Here is a 13168-nt window from a genome sequence, read left to right as displayed (position 1 = left end):
TGCAGAGAAACATTTGACAAAATCCAACATCCATTTATGATAAAAACTCTCAGCAAAGTGGGAATAGAGGGATCGTACCTCAACATAATACAGGCCACATATGATAAACCCACAGCCAACATCACATTCAATGGGAAAAAGCTACAAGTGTTTTCCTTAATAACAGGAACAAGACAGGGATGTCTGCTTTCACCTGTCATTCAACATAATACTGGAAGCCACAGCCACAGCTACCAGACCAGAAAAAGAAACAAAAGGCATCCAAATTGGAAAGGAAGAAGGAAAACTGTCATTATTTGAAGATGACATGATACTATATGGAGAGAACCCTAAAGATTCCACCAAAAACTCTAGAACAGATAAACAAACCCAGGAAAGTAGCAGGACACAGAATTCATATTCAGAAATCGGTTGCATTTCTATACACCAATAATGAACTTTGAGAAAGAGAAATTAAGAAAACAATGCCCTTTACAATTGCATCAAAAGCATAAAGTACCTAGGAATATATTTAACTAAGGAGGTAAAAAAGCTTGTACTCAGAAAACTGTAACACACTGAAGAAAGAAACTGAAGATATAAACAAATGGAAGTATATACCATGCTAACGGATAAGAAGCACTAATATCATTAAAACGTCCATACTCCCCAAAGCAATCTACAGATCCAATGAGGAGGGGTTTGGGGTCTGACTGGACAGAAGCCTCCAGTGTTCCCAAAGCACCTAGAGGTCAGACAACAATAATGAAAGGGATTATGAGATAGAGCAAATGTTGCCCTGGACCAGATGGCTTCACAGGTGAATTTTACCATTCAAAGAAGGACCCATTCTCTATCAGTGTTCACCACCTGCTCACTCCTGTCTCACTTTTTTCCTATTCTTGGCTCATTAGTGACTATCCAGAGATGAATAAGAAAAATACAAAACAAAGTACAACAGAGTGGTTCTCATGTATTTGCTTTCCTTACCACCCACATTTTGCTAACATGTACAAAAACCACACATTCTTTATACTTCCTCAAGGATTTCATACACCAGTCTAATTTATGGAGCAAAGCTCCTGGAGCATCCTCACTGCCAGGTTTTGCTTTTTCTGTTCCACCCTCACAAAGACCTTCATGTAAAGTCGACTGAGTAGAAATGTGACTGGATAGGGGAGTAGTTTTAGTAATCTTTGTTTTCACAATGTTTTTAATTCCCTATCACCTCATTCAGCACAAGATAGGGATAAAGAACTGAATTTACCACTTTCTATTGTCCTTTGCTAAAAATAGAAGCTTACAGATTCACTTCACAGCAAGTCAAGCCTCCAACACTACTGAGGCTGTTGCCTATCAGGAAAAGTAGTTAATCGCTCTCTCCAGGCCCTGAGATGCAACTATTTCATTTCTTTTGTAAAAAATGAAACTAAACTGTAAAACACATGTCCCTCAAGAGAATCAAGGGAGACACCAGTTTCAATTAAATAAGGGAACTAAAAAAAAAAAAAAAAAGATTTATTTATTTATTTATTTTTAGGTAGAGAGGAAGGGAAAGAGAAAAAAGAGGGAACAAAACATCAATGTGTGGTTGCCTCTTGCACACCCCATACTGGGGACCTGTCCCGCCACCCAGGCATGTGCCCTGACTGGGAACTGAACCTGCAAACCTTTGATTCACAGGCCGGCGCTCAATCCACTGAGCCATACCAGCCAGGGAAAATATGAGAACTTTTTATATCACAACAAGATGGAAGAGGCTCTCGACCGAAAAAATCTAAGAAAAAATTCCAACAGTATGTTTGTGATTGGAATTAGGCAATAACTTCTGCAAATATAAAATGGTTTACTCACAAGGTCCCTTGCAGGATTCCTAACTCGGAAGAAGTAGACGACTAAGGTGGTGGGCAGGAGCTCCCACACGAAAAGGACGACTCCGAACACGATGTAGCCGGCGTCTCCCAGCTGGTTCTTCAGATCCGCCTGCGGGAAGAGGAGGCAGCGGGGTCAGAGCTGAGGGCAGAGGGACTTGGTTAGACTCGGTTCCTCCTACTGCAACCAGAGACCAACTATGATGTAATGTTGGTCTGTAACCTTCCTCCTAAAATGTGTGGGCTGAGGCCAGGTAACATGGGGTTGGCCGAAAAGTCCGTTTAATTTTTTCTGTAAAATGAGACACATTTTTCATTTTTACCAATAACTTTATTGACTTTGTTATTTTGGGTATATTGGCTATCTCCCATGTGGTATAACGTTGATTGTTCTCAAATAATGTCTCCATTTCATCTTTATCAACTTTAACTGGTCTACCTGAGCATGAAGTACCATCCAGCAAGAAATCTCTAGCACGAAACTTCACAAACCACTTTGACACGTTCAATCAGTCACAGCACCATCTACATACACTGCACAAATCTCTTTTTGCATTTGTGTTTTTACCTTTCTCAAAATAATGAAGCATAATAGGCCAAAAATGTTGTGTATTTTCTTCTACCTTCAATATTAAAATGACTACACAAAAATTCACCAATTTTGATTTTTTTAAATGCACACTGACATGACAGCTGACACAATACATTCTAACAAAATTGTTTCCAATGAAGTTAAAGACAACTAGGCGCTACTACAGCCATCTTACGAAAAAAAACTGAACGTACTTTTTGGCCAACCCAATACGAATGGTCCTGACCACAGGTCCTCCTCTTCAAAATTGCTGCTCTCTAGTGTTTTAATACTTCCCCTCCAAATTCTTCCTTATGTCCACATGGACTCCCAAACTGAAGCTGATCGTCTTTTCTTCACCAATTAAGTAACAAGAATATGCTGCCTTCTGCGAAAGTCTTGAGAGAAGCATGTAACTGTTACCCTTCGTCTCACCCTGGGATAAACAGTCTTTGAACTTTTCTTCACAGTAGCCTTGTCCTATCCTTTACTCTTTATAGCTCAGTGTAGTCAAGACTGTTAGAAAACACTTCTCAGTGTTGAGGATACCAGGCTTCTGGACCAGAGCAGTGGCCGAACAGCCGCGGGGTGGACGTTTTGTCCCTGTGGGCGGACGGAAGGCATGTGGGGGAAGTGCAGGTGGGTGTTTGGGCAGCTCAACCAGGAAGACCATCATTTAAAAACCAGTGCGCCAAAATCATGCCATGAAGTGTCAGCCACCTAAACTGAATCGTTTTCCTTCGCTGTCACAGCGTAGTTAAGTACAGGAACCAAAAAAAGCCATGTACTTTTCAGAAATTCTCCCTCTCACATTCCATCTGTGACATGTCTCAACATGTTGTCCTACACGAATGGCATGCACAACTGTGGCCCTGCCTTGTTCCCAGGTTCCACTGGGTGCCACACGCAGGCCTAGATGTCTGTAAGCAAAGGGTCCCTATAAAAAATAGAATTTTTAAAATTGCAACCATATTTTAAATTTGTTGTTAGCTTTTCCGTGAAATAATAATTGAAGTAATCATTTTGTTAAAACCAAATATGCTGTTTAATGGGTGGAGAGTTTCAGTCTGGGGAGGTGAGAAAGTACTGGAGATGTCAGTGGTGACAGCTGCACAGTGTCACTGCGCTATAGCCAACAGAGCGTTAAAAAAGTAAATTTTTTATTTTTCTTTAAAAAGCCTTTCTGTATTATGAGTATCATGTTTAAAGTTCATATTTTTATATATTCAACATTCTCAACATGGGGCACACTTCAGCAGAGCCTTGCCCAGTGTCCTCCCATCCTGTGTGTGCTGTTGGTCTGGGTTGGCGGGGGGGGGTTTGTATTATTGTTTTAATCTTTTCTACCTATAACACCTCGCTGTGCTTCTTCTGAAGACATTCTGTCCTCACAGGTTAACTCATCAAGGTCACTTCCTTCTTCCCCCATAACCCTCATCCAAGCCAGGTTCTGAGTGCTGCTGGGGATTTCAGACACGGATGAGTATGCAGTTGGGTATTCGATGTTTTTCCAGGAAAAGCAAAGGAGCCTTTGCAATCCAACCCAATAGACTCTCTTCTGGAAGTTCTATTTCCTCATTAAAATGGCATCTCTGGTTTCTTTCCCTCGGGGACATCAATGTCCTACAGGGAGGGAGTCAGCTCACTTCCGTGTCCCCAGCACTCTGTCTGAGGCCAGAGACCGGAATCAGTATTTGTCAACTGAGAGAATGCCAGCTCATTATCATTCCTTTTTTTCTGAGCTTTTGTGAACCTGAAAATGCCAGTTAACATTTCACTACCTTTGATCATTTACTTTATAATTTATGACCTTTCTGAATATATTAGGAAGGGAGGGAGTATCCCATTGAGACCACAGGTAAAATGAGCTTTTCTAGCACTTTCACATCCTCGCCCTTTCCTCTAGATGTCTTCAAATGCCGTTGGTGTTCCCGCTCTATCAAAAAAGATTCTTGTAACTTCCTAGTTTCATGTACTTTCTGAAACCTAAATATAATCTGTTTTACCTGTATAAATTTCACCCTTTAGTAAGACCATTTACATGTATATGGAAGCACTTAAAAATTTTAAGGCTTCTTGACAAGAGCCCCCAGGAAGTGAAAAGGAGAAAGGAGGGGGGGTGGGGGGTGTGTGTGGGGGTGTGTGTGTGTGTGTGTGTGTGTGTCCATCCGTCCGTCCTGGTTTCGCAGATTACGTGCGCTGGCGCACCAGGGGCTACAATCCCATTTGACAGACCAGGAGGCAGACCCCACATACGTGAGTGGCTCTCACAGTGGCCCAGCTATTTAACAGCAAAAGCAAAGAGCTTCAAACTCTCTGCCACCTTGGGTGCCACAAAGCAAAGAGGGACCAAACCACCCTGGTGATACCTTACAGCACCCACTGACCTGGTCTGACACATTGTACCAGTCGTAATCAAAGGAGTGGACATTCGTGCTCTGAGAAAAGGACAAGGTGAACAGGTTGTAGCAGGCCCGGGAGGTGTACAGCAAGATGACGGTCACACCGACAGCGGTCACCTGACACACGGAGGAGCCCTGGAAAAGTGGGAGCTGTGAGGGACACGCCCGCTGTAGGTGTGGGCACCGGCCTCCTCCCAGAACACCCTGCGCCTGCCCCCCGTCAGGACCCTCCCCTCAGGCCTCAGACCCCACACCGTGCAGCCCTCCTGAAATTGCAGTGTCTTCACGGAGATGCTTTAAAGCCAGGGCTTTGATTTGGATGTTCCTTTAACAGGCTACAAATGTGGGCCATTTCCCTGAGGCCTGGGCTTGTAAGAACAAGACAGTCAGAAGGCTTTTTTGTGAAATCTCCAAGGGCCACCACCAGCTCCAAGAAGAGCCTTTGAGCCCAGCACCTGCCTCTGGTCTGGGGACAACCAAACACGCTCCGGGGGATGGTGGCCTGGCGAGAGCCAAGCAGATGTCAGCAGCTCCAGGCAGGGAGCGCGTCCTCAACACCCAGCATCTGCCAGGCTGTAGGATGGGGCCCCGGTGGGCTCTGGGCTTGGAGCAGGTAGTGACCAGTGACTGGGACCCCGACTATGAAGCTGTCAATTTCCAAAGTCAGTCAGAGGACCCCCAGCTAGACACAGTTAAAAAAAACTGAAACTCATATCTGAGTTTTGCATTTGGAAGTCACTAACTCAATCCAAGTAATTTAATTCTGCCAGCAACCATTTGTTAGCTTGTTTGCTGTGGGAGATACCCCAATGGTATCAGACCATTTAAAACTTAACCTTCCTCTTAAACCCACACTTCTGTTTTTAAAGGCCTTGGATAGCCTCTACTTGGGCAACAATATAAATAACAGAGAAAGTTAAGAAATATCAAGTTTAAAATATCAAATTTATAGATGAAAAACTAGTCTGCTACACTAATTTTCAGGATTTTGAAAGAGTTCAGCCAGTTCACAGGGGGCTCTGATTAAGGCTTTGTATTTTGAAGTTAGAGGCACAGATTTGAACCCATCAGTCACTGAAGAAACAGTGCTGAGGGAGACAGAGCTGCCCCACAGACAGATGGGCCACGTTCAGGGGAGGCAGACCAGGGTACGGCCCAGGACACGCGGCCACGGGATCCCAGGGGAAGAGGCACTGGAGACCACTCAGCGTTTCTCCACATGTGAGAACCAAGCCAGAGACCAAGCAACGCGGGGCAGGGGTGCTGCAGTCCGCGAGCACCTGGCATCCGCTCCCCGCCCTCCACCCTCGGCTAGGCTTCTCGACAGAGGCAGAGCAGAGAATAGGCTGGTCGGGGTGCTGGACACCCAGCCCAGGAGGCCTGTCAGCCCCTTTCCATCCCTGGGAAAGGCAAGAACAGCACCTGGGGTACAGGGGTTTGCCTGGCTCCATCCCCAAAGAGTCAATGACAGAAAAGGTGTGCTGCACTCCAGGGGCAGTTCCCATGGCTACAGAGACCCTCATGGGCCCCTCCAGTCTTGGGGAGCCTGGACTGGAGTCTCCACAGCAGGGTGGCCTGGGGGTGGAGGGGCAGACCTGCAGCCAGACTGCCAGGCTGACGCCAGGCTCCGTAGCTGCGCACCTGGTGTGGCCTAGTGACCTGTGTGCTTCAGTTCCCTTACCCATCAAGCGGAGAGAAGAGGGACTCCCACGGCCGTGAGGTCACACACATCACGTGCTTAGAAAAGCACCTGGAGCACAGTGAACACTGATATGTGTTTCTAGTAGCATTTTTAGCACAATCTCCCCACTCATCCTTTAAAATGGTGGTTGAATATCCTGTCTATAAACCAGGAAATATCTCCACACCCTCCGATGCACTGAGCCACCGGGACGGAACACTTTTTGCACATAAAGTTCAGTGATCCTCGGGCTGCTGGGTTCTGGCCGCCTCGGTGTGGCTGATCATTTGCAGGTCAGCTGGGAAAGGTGTTTGTTGAGTCTGTCTGCAAACCAGGAAACTATTTTTAGAACAAGCTGAATGGAGGGCTCTTGGCCACACTTCCACCTTACCTTGGACTCCAAGTAAATGTTGGCCAAGGACATCTTAGAGATTTTGTACAGGCAGACGGAGAGCGAGACGGCACACAGCACGAAGAGGGTGTCATTGATGGCCACGCGCACGGAGACGATGGCCTTCCTCTCCCAGCGGCCCGTCTTCACCAGCACGGCGCAGGTGAGGTTCACCAACAGGAACACGAGGCTGATGAGGAGTGAGGCCAGGTAGAGGGGCAACCTGCAAGGAATGAGGGAGATGTTTATGGTGCCAGGACACGCACGCCGGCTGCACGGTCTGGGTCCATCTAGAAGAAAACAGTTGCTTTTTTTTGTGAACCGCTATAAGAGAAACCCACCAACATTAACAAACACTTCACAGGTGGGCTTAGGAGGTGGCCAGTCCAGGACTCAAATTGGAGACTAGATACAAATTGTGCGCTCAGAAAGGCATGGTGGCTCTCAGAGCCTCACTTCCTGTCGCTGGGCAGACCGAGGGTTGTCCGGGATGGGAACACTCGCTCACTGTGCACAAACACGCGTCCAGAGCCCAGAGGGCTGGCTTGGCAGCAGGGCTGGTTGCAGTGAGCTGGCCACCACCCTGCGCCCTGGGGACCTGGGCAAAGTCAGCCTGTATGAGCCTTGGTGTCAACAACCCAAAACACACTAAATAACACCTGCCCTGCACATTGTATTTGAAGACTGAGGTCATGTTTATAAAGGGTTTCAACCCAAAAATGTCACTGATGAAGTGGGAGTCGGAGGGACACTCACTTGTACCCAGGAACCCTCAAAGCACCTTGCCCAGGGTGGATACTGCCGTATTAGGAACGATAGCCCTGCACAAGCCAGGCCCTGACTATAAGTGTAGACTGGAAAGCCAGGAATGCTGGAGGCAGGCATGATCTGATGCTAACACCGAGGGTTCCTGTGGGAAATCCAGCCTAAAGAATGCATTGTATCCACTGAAGCTTGCTCTGCTTGACACAGCCCTGATAATGAAAAACCAGGTATTTAACCTCAAGGCAGGGGAGTGAATTCCTGAGCCCCTGAGCAATGCCTTAATGACCATCTGGCGTCAGTGTGTCTAACAGACCCGAACCTAAGGCTGATCTCTGCACTCCCTCTATTGTTATCTGTAAACAGTATCTGTTTTCCATTAACTGTGGCCCTCTGACACTGATTAATGAGCTATGCACCTATGCTATATACCCCTGCACAAATCTCCTCAATAAAATCCACTTGAGAGAGGAGCTCGGGGCAGTCTTCACTAAAGAGAATCGCCACCCCCTTTTCCTGACAGGCAAATCGTGTCTGGTACAGTTTATTTCTCCACCTCAGGTGGTTGGGAGGACTCTGTGGGACGGGGCCTCCCTCAGCCTGCTGTCCTGGTCACTGGCCACTGTGAACATGTAGCTTCTCAGAGCCACACACACTTCCTAAGTGACCCGTGTAAGGTCTGTGTGGCGATGTCCCCGATCTGCTAACACCGCAGTCCACGGCCTGTCCACGTCGTACTTCCTTTGGGTAGACATCGGTCAACAGATGCACAAACAAGGGACAGACTTCCTGGACTCAAAACCAGGCTGGTTTCAGCTGAATGTTCACAAGTCCAAAAGCAGAAGACCATCAGCTAGAAGTGGTTTTGAAGGCAGACAGTGACGGTATTTTCAAAGCCATCACAGACCAGGACATGAAGGCCTGGATTCGAGTCCTGCTCAGACACCATCCCACTGACAGGAGCCATGTGTTTGGAAGGTGGGGGGCAGACACAGGGAAAGGGATAGAAAGAGAGAGAGAGACAGAGAAGAGACAGAGGTGCAGCAGTTTTATTTCCTGCCACAGGTGGCAGGACCGTGTGACCAACCCCCACGCGCCCAGCTAACTAGAACACGATAGTAACGTACTGTCCACTGGCAGAGTCCCTCCTAATTTTTCAGAGCCCACATTCTATCAAAGGAATGTTGCTGGTCTTATTCCTCATCTTTCAGATTGTAGCTCAAATATCACTTCTTCCAAGAAGCCTGTACCTCTTACGGGCACACATGTGCAGACACACATGCACACACATGCACAGACACTCCATCATGTCTCTGCCTCTGCCTCCCAGGTCCCTGTGCTTTAATGTCACAGCCTAGTCCCAGCTGCCTCCAAAGCACACAGATGGTCTGACCCACACGCCCCCCCATCTAGGTTTGTGGCTCCAGGGAGAGGAAGGTGACGTTCCTTCAGCCCTGGGTCCCCCCTGTGCCGGAAGGAGCTCCATAGACATGTGTGAGCCCAGGGGGAGATGTGAACCTGAACCAGAACCACAATGCCAGACCACTTTCCTGTCCTGCAGCCACCATGAGCCTGGCCCTTCTGGGAGAAACAACCTGAACCTGAGCAGCTGCATCTTTCAAGGTGGAGCAGAGGACGGAGGCTCCTCCCTCCGCAGCCCTGCTGGGGCTGGACAGCCTGCAGGGGCAGGCGGGGTGGGAGAGAAGCTGGCACAGCTGGGCACCCACAGGTGGGTAAGCAGAGGGACCGTGGAGTGAGATGGAATGATGGGACTCCAGTCCAGAGGCGATGGCCCCAAGCTGAGAAGGGAGCGTGGCTGGTGGGACCTGGGCAGGTGAAGCCACTAAAGGAGGTCAGAGCAATGCAGGAGGGCCCAGGGGCTCCGAGCCACCACCGCCCCCCCGCCCCGCTCCAAGGGACCCCCTCCTGCAGTGGTCCCGCAGGAGTGGGGCTGGGCCAGGCTTTGCCAACTTATGGATGCTACGTCACGTGTAGTTATGCACTGAAAGCTTTTCAAGCAGCCAACAAATTTTGTTGCAAAAATAAATATGAAATAGTTACTAAAGTCAGGTTGTTTCATAGGATGTGATCACTGGTCAAGGCCCTTCTAACCCACCTCACTCTCACTGACTGTCACGGTCCCTGCTGGTCCCTGTGTGTGGAGTGCACATGCCACCCCCAGGCCCTCCCAGCCGGCCCCCTGCACTGCCCACCGCGGTCCCCATCACAGAGTGCACACCCACACAGCGCTCCATTCTGGGTGCCACCATCTCCCCGAGGAGACTGAGCTCAAGGAGGGCACCCCCGTCCCCCACTGTGTCCCCAGCACCAAAACGTCAGGCCGGGCCCAGGGCGGGGGCTCAGCACACGGCCCTCATCGTCAGGCCCTGGACACCGATTCACATTTCCCCGTTGCTAAGATCAGGATCCTTGCCACGTGGAACGCTGTCCATCCCACGCGGGAGTGTTTCCTCTCCTCCTGAAATCTCCCCCATGGCCCGATGCAGGGCGTAGGGAAGAGGGTAGGTCAGAGCCTGGGAAGCCCGAACTTCGAGTGGCACCCAGGCCCCTCACAGGGCCAAGCTTATGCTTCCTCCTGTCCAGACAGACAGAAGCCAGGGCTCTGTGCCGGCAGCCGGGAGGGCCGGGAGAGAGTGCGCAGGTTGCTGGCCCAGCGTGTGGCTCGCGGAATCACTGTGGTCAGCCTCTCTTCTCAGCCTTCTTCGCAGGTGGGGAAGTGGACAGAGAGAAGCAAAGGCCGGTCTGTGGGATCTCAGAAAATCTGCCACCTGCTTCCTTGAGAGCCCTCGCTTCCATGGTTTTGTTATTATCTGCCAGGTCTCTGTGAGGGATGAGGCACAGTCCCACCAGCTTGGAGGCCCAGCTCCTGGAGGAAGTGACCTCCGGACACTTGGCCTTTCCGGATGGCTGCCAGGGATATGGCCTGAGAGCTGCCTGAGGATTGGGGTCCTGTGTTTCTCTGTCCTCACCCCACAGAGCCCCTCCTGTTGTCAACAGCAAGTTCTAGAAAATGACTTCCTCACAGGGGTTGTTGGTCTGCTGCCGACCCCATTCTCTCAGGCCCCACGACCAACTCGCTAACTCGAAGGTGTGACCTTGGGGCCCTCTCTCCCCAGCCTCCCCGAGCACCCCTCCCACACAACCTCGGGGTGGGGAGCCCCTGCTGCCTCTTCACCTTCCTTCCCCCAAATGACAATAACGTCCTGGGCTCTCTCCTCCACACCCTCTTCCTTCAGTGACAGCTTCTGCTCGGCCATCTCGGGCCACCGCCTCTGTCCTTCATCCAGATCCGCGTTCCAACCAGCCTGCCACAGGGGCCACCTCGGTCCACGCTTCGCCCCTAATGGCCCCCCTGCCGTTCTCTGAGTAACCACCATTCCACCGTAAATCATTTCCAGCGTTAACGCTTCAGACGGCAGAGGGCTTCTTTGATCACAGGCACACATGCTCTGTCACTCAGACGTCCATGCACACACGCACCCTCATACAGTCACACTCTCACGGTCTCAAACATACACACTAACACACACTCGTGCACACAAACTTACATTCAAACACACATGCTCACACACAAACATGCTAACGCACTCCCATGCACTGTCACAGTCATACATACACACTAATACAATCGCACAAAAACACGCATTCAAACACTCTCACACACACTCACACACTCTCCCACCGTCACACACACACCTTTAGTTGTTGATCACACTGCACAGGCTCCTCACTCCCTCGCCCCGACTCCTCCGCTCTCCCGTCCTCGCCACCCCAGCCGGGCCTCGTGCCTTCTCACCAGAAGTAACGTGACAGTGTCCTAACTGTCACCCGCCCACCCCTGCGGTCCAGAGCCAGATCAGCCTGTGGACGCACAGTGAGGTTATAAAACCAGTCTCCTCACGGTCCCCAAGCCTGCCCTGGTGTTCCCACCTCCCCGTCTACACAAGCCAGTCTTCCTACCTAACACCTTCCTGCCCCGGGACACGGAGCACATCCGCCTCTCGGAGCCTGTAGGACACCTGCTAAAGGAGAGCCTGCTCTCGTCCCACAGAAGCAACCTGGAAAGAGTACTTACGGCCGGACGTTACCAGGAAAAGTGAGGAAGTGAAACTCAGAAACGGGTAGAACACCAGCTCTGTCCTGGAAACCGTACGCTGGGAGAACCTACAGAGAAGCAGGCCTCTCCGTTCCCTTAGGGTCCGAGGGGCTCACGCTGGGGGGAGGGGTCCGTAGACGCGTCTTCCTCTTTCCACCTGCGTAAATGCGCAGCTCCTTTTTCTGCTTTGTAATTTTTTCTATTTTTTCATAATGAAAATAGTATCTTATAAAATGTTACGCTTCCCCCTTAGCCTGTGGCTCCAGAAGGCAGGGCAAGATTTGGAGGGTGGAGAGATTTAAGGAGGATACGAACAGGCCATACTGCAGGGGGCTGTTTCCACAGGAACAATATTTTGTACGTTGCCTAAAATTGACTTCACTTCAATCCAAACTGCAGGGTCAGAACAAACAGCCCACGATGACAGGAAAGACCAAAGGATAAGAAAATCACTGGGGCCCAGCACCTGGGATGACTGCCTAGCTTGTGAGGCTGGAAGAATCAGCTTCTGACGGGTCAGCAGGCGCAGAGCTGAGGCGAGTCCTCGGGCCGCCCCCACGCGCCCCCACGCGCCCCCCCCTTGGGTCAGTGTGACAGCGTTTCACCACCTCCTAACGTAAGGAGATGGTATTAATGAATTCCTTCGATTTCTTTCAAAAGGGGAAAAGCAAAGCCTGGCTTGTTATTATACTTTTTATTTAAAAAAAAAATATGGAGGAAAAACAGCTGAAAATTTTTAAAATCAAAGTACTCTCACCACACCCATGCTCAGTGTTCATATTCCTTAAGACAAAGATTCAAAAACACAGACCAAGAAGGAGAAAAACCGAACCGAATGGGCAGCACCTCCCCAACACTGGAGCCAGCAGCTGTGGGAGAAAGTGGGTGGGGCCGACTGTAAATCCTCCTCAGAAACACAGAAGGGCCACGGGAGCAGCGTGGGGCGGGAGTCTCCGCCAGCCCAAGACTCAGGGCTTGTGATCCATTTAGAAGCCGATGTGTCAAAGACCCTCAGGAGACAAACCAGGGCCTGAAGTGCTGCAGTGGCACCTGCCTGAGAGAAACGGGGCGACAGAGGAGACTAGGGGCCTGCAGGCTCGCGTGGACTCCCAGGATTTCTTTACATCCGGTGACAGCAACGGCACAGTCAGATCTGAGGTAACAGCCTTCTCCCACTGAGACCCCAGCCTCCTGGCTTCCAGACGCCCACCTCAGGGCCCCCGCACCTCACTCCAACACCGGACTCCAATTTCATTTCCCCTCCACTCTGTGAGCCCCTCCCGTCAAAGCCACCACACCCCTGCGGAGCCTGTCTCTCCACCTGCCCGGCGCACTCCTCGCCTGAAAGACCCCAGCCCCCAAGGGCAAAGGTAGAAAGTGTTTAAAATCCTTCT

The 13168-nt window shown here is 50.2% G+C and overlaps 1 protein-coding gene across 1 annotated transcript in view; it reads right to left on the bottom strand.

Annotated features, from left to right (window-relative positions):
* Positions 1–13168, bottom strand: part of GPR137B (G protein-coupled receptor 137B) — a 42959-nt gene that overhangs the window by 8827 nt on the left and 20964 nt on the right. Inside the window, exons 3-5 of the mRNA XM_054575501.1 lie at positions 6896–7118; positions 4809–4958; positions 1834–1962 (exon numbers count right to left, since the gene is read on the bottom strand). Coding sequence (XP_054431476.1) covers positions 1834–1962; positions 4809–4958; positions 6896–7118 — 502 coding nt within the window. The remainder of the gene's footprint in view (positions 1–1833; positions 1963–4808; positions 4959–6895; positions 7119–13168) is intronic.

This window comes from Pteronotus mesoamericanus, unplaced genomic scaffold (assembly GCF_021234165.1).
Source record: "Pteronotus mesoamericanus isolate MK-2021 breed Mesoamerican mustached bat unplaced genomic scaffold, CSHL_Meso_final contig_303, whole genome shotgun sequence".
NCBI classification, from domain to species: Eukaryota; Metazoa; Chordata; class Mammalia; order Chiroptera; family Mormoopidae; genus Pteronotus; species Pteronotus mesoamericanus.
This window is presented reverse-complemented; position numbering and strand designations above follow the sequence as displayed.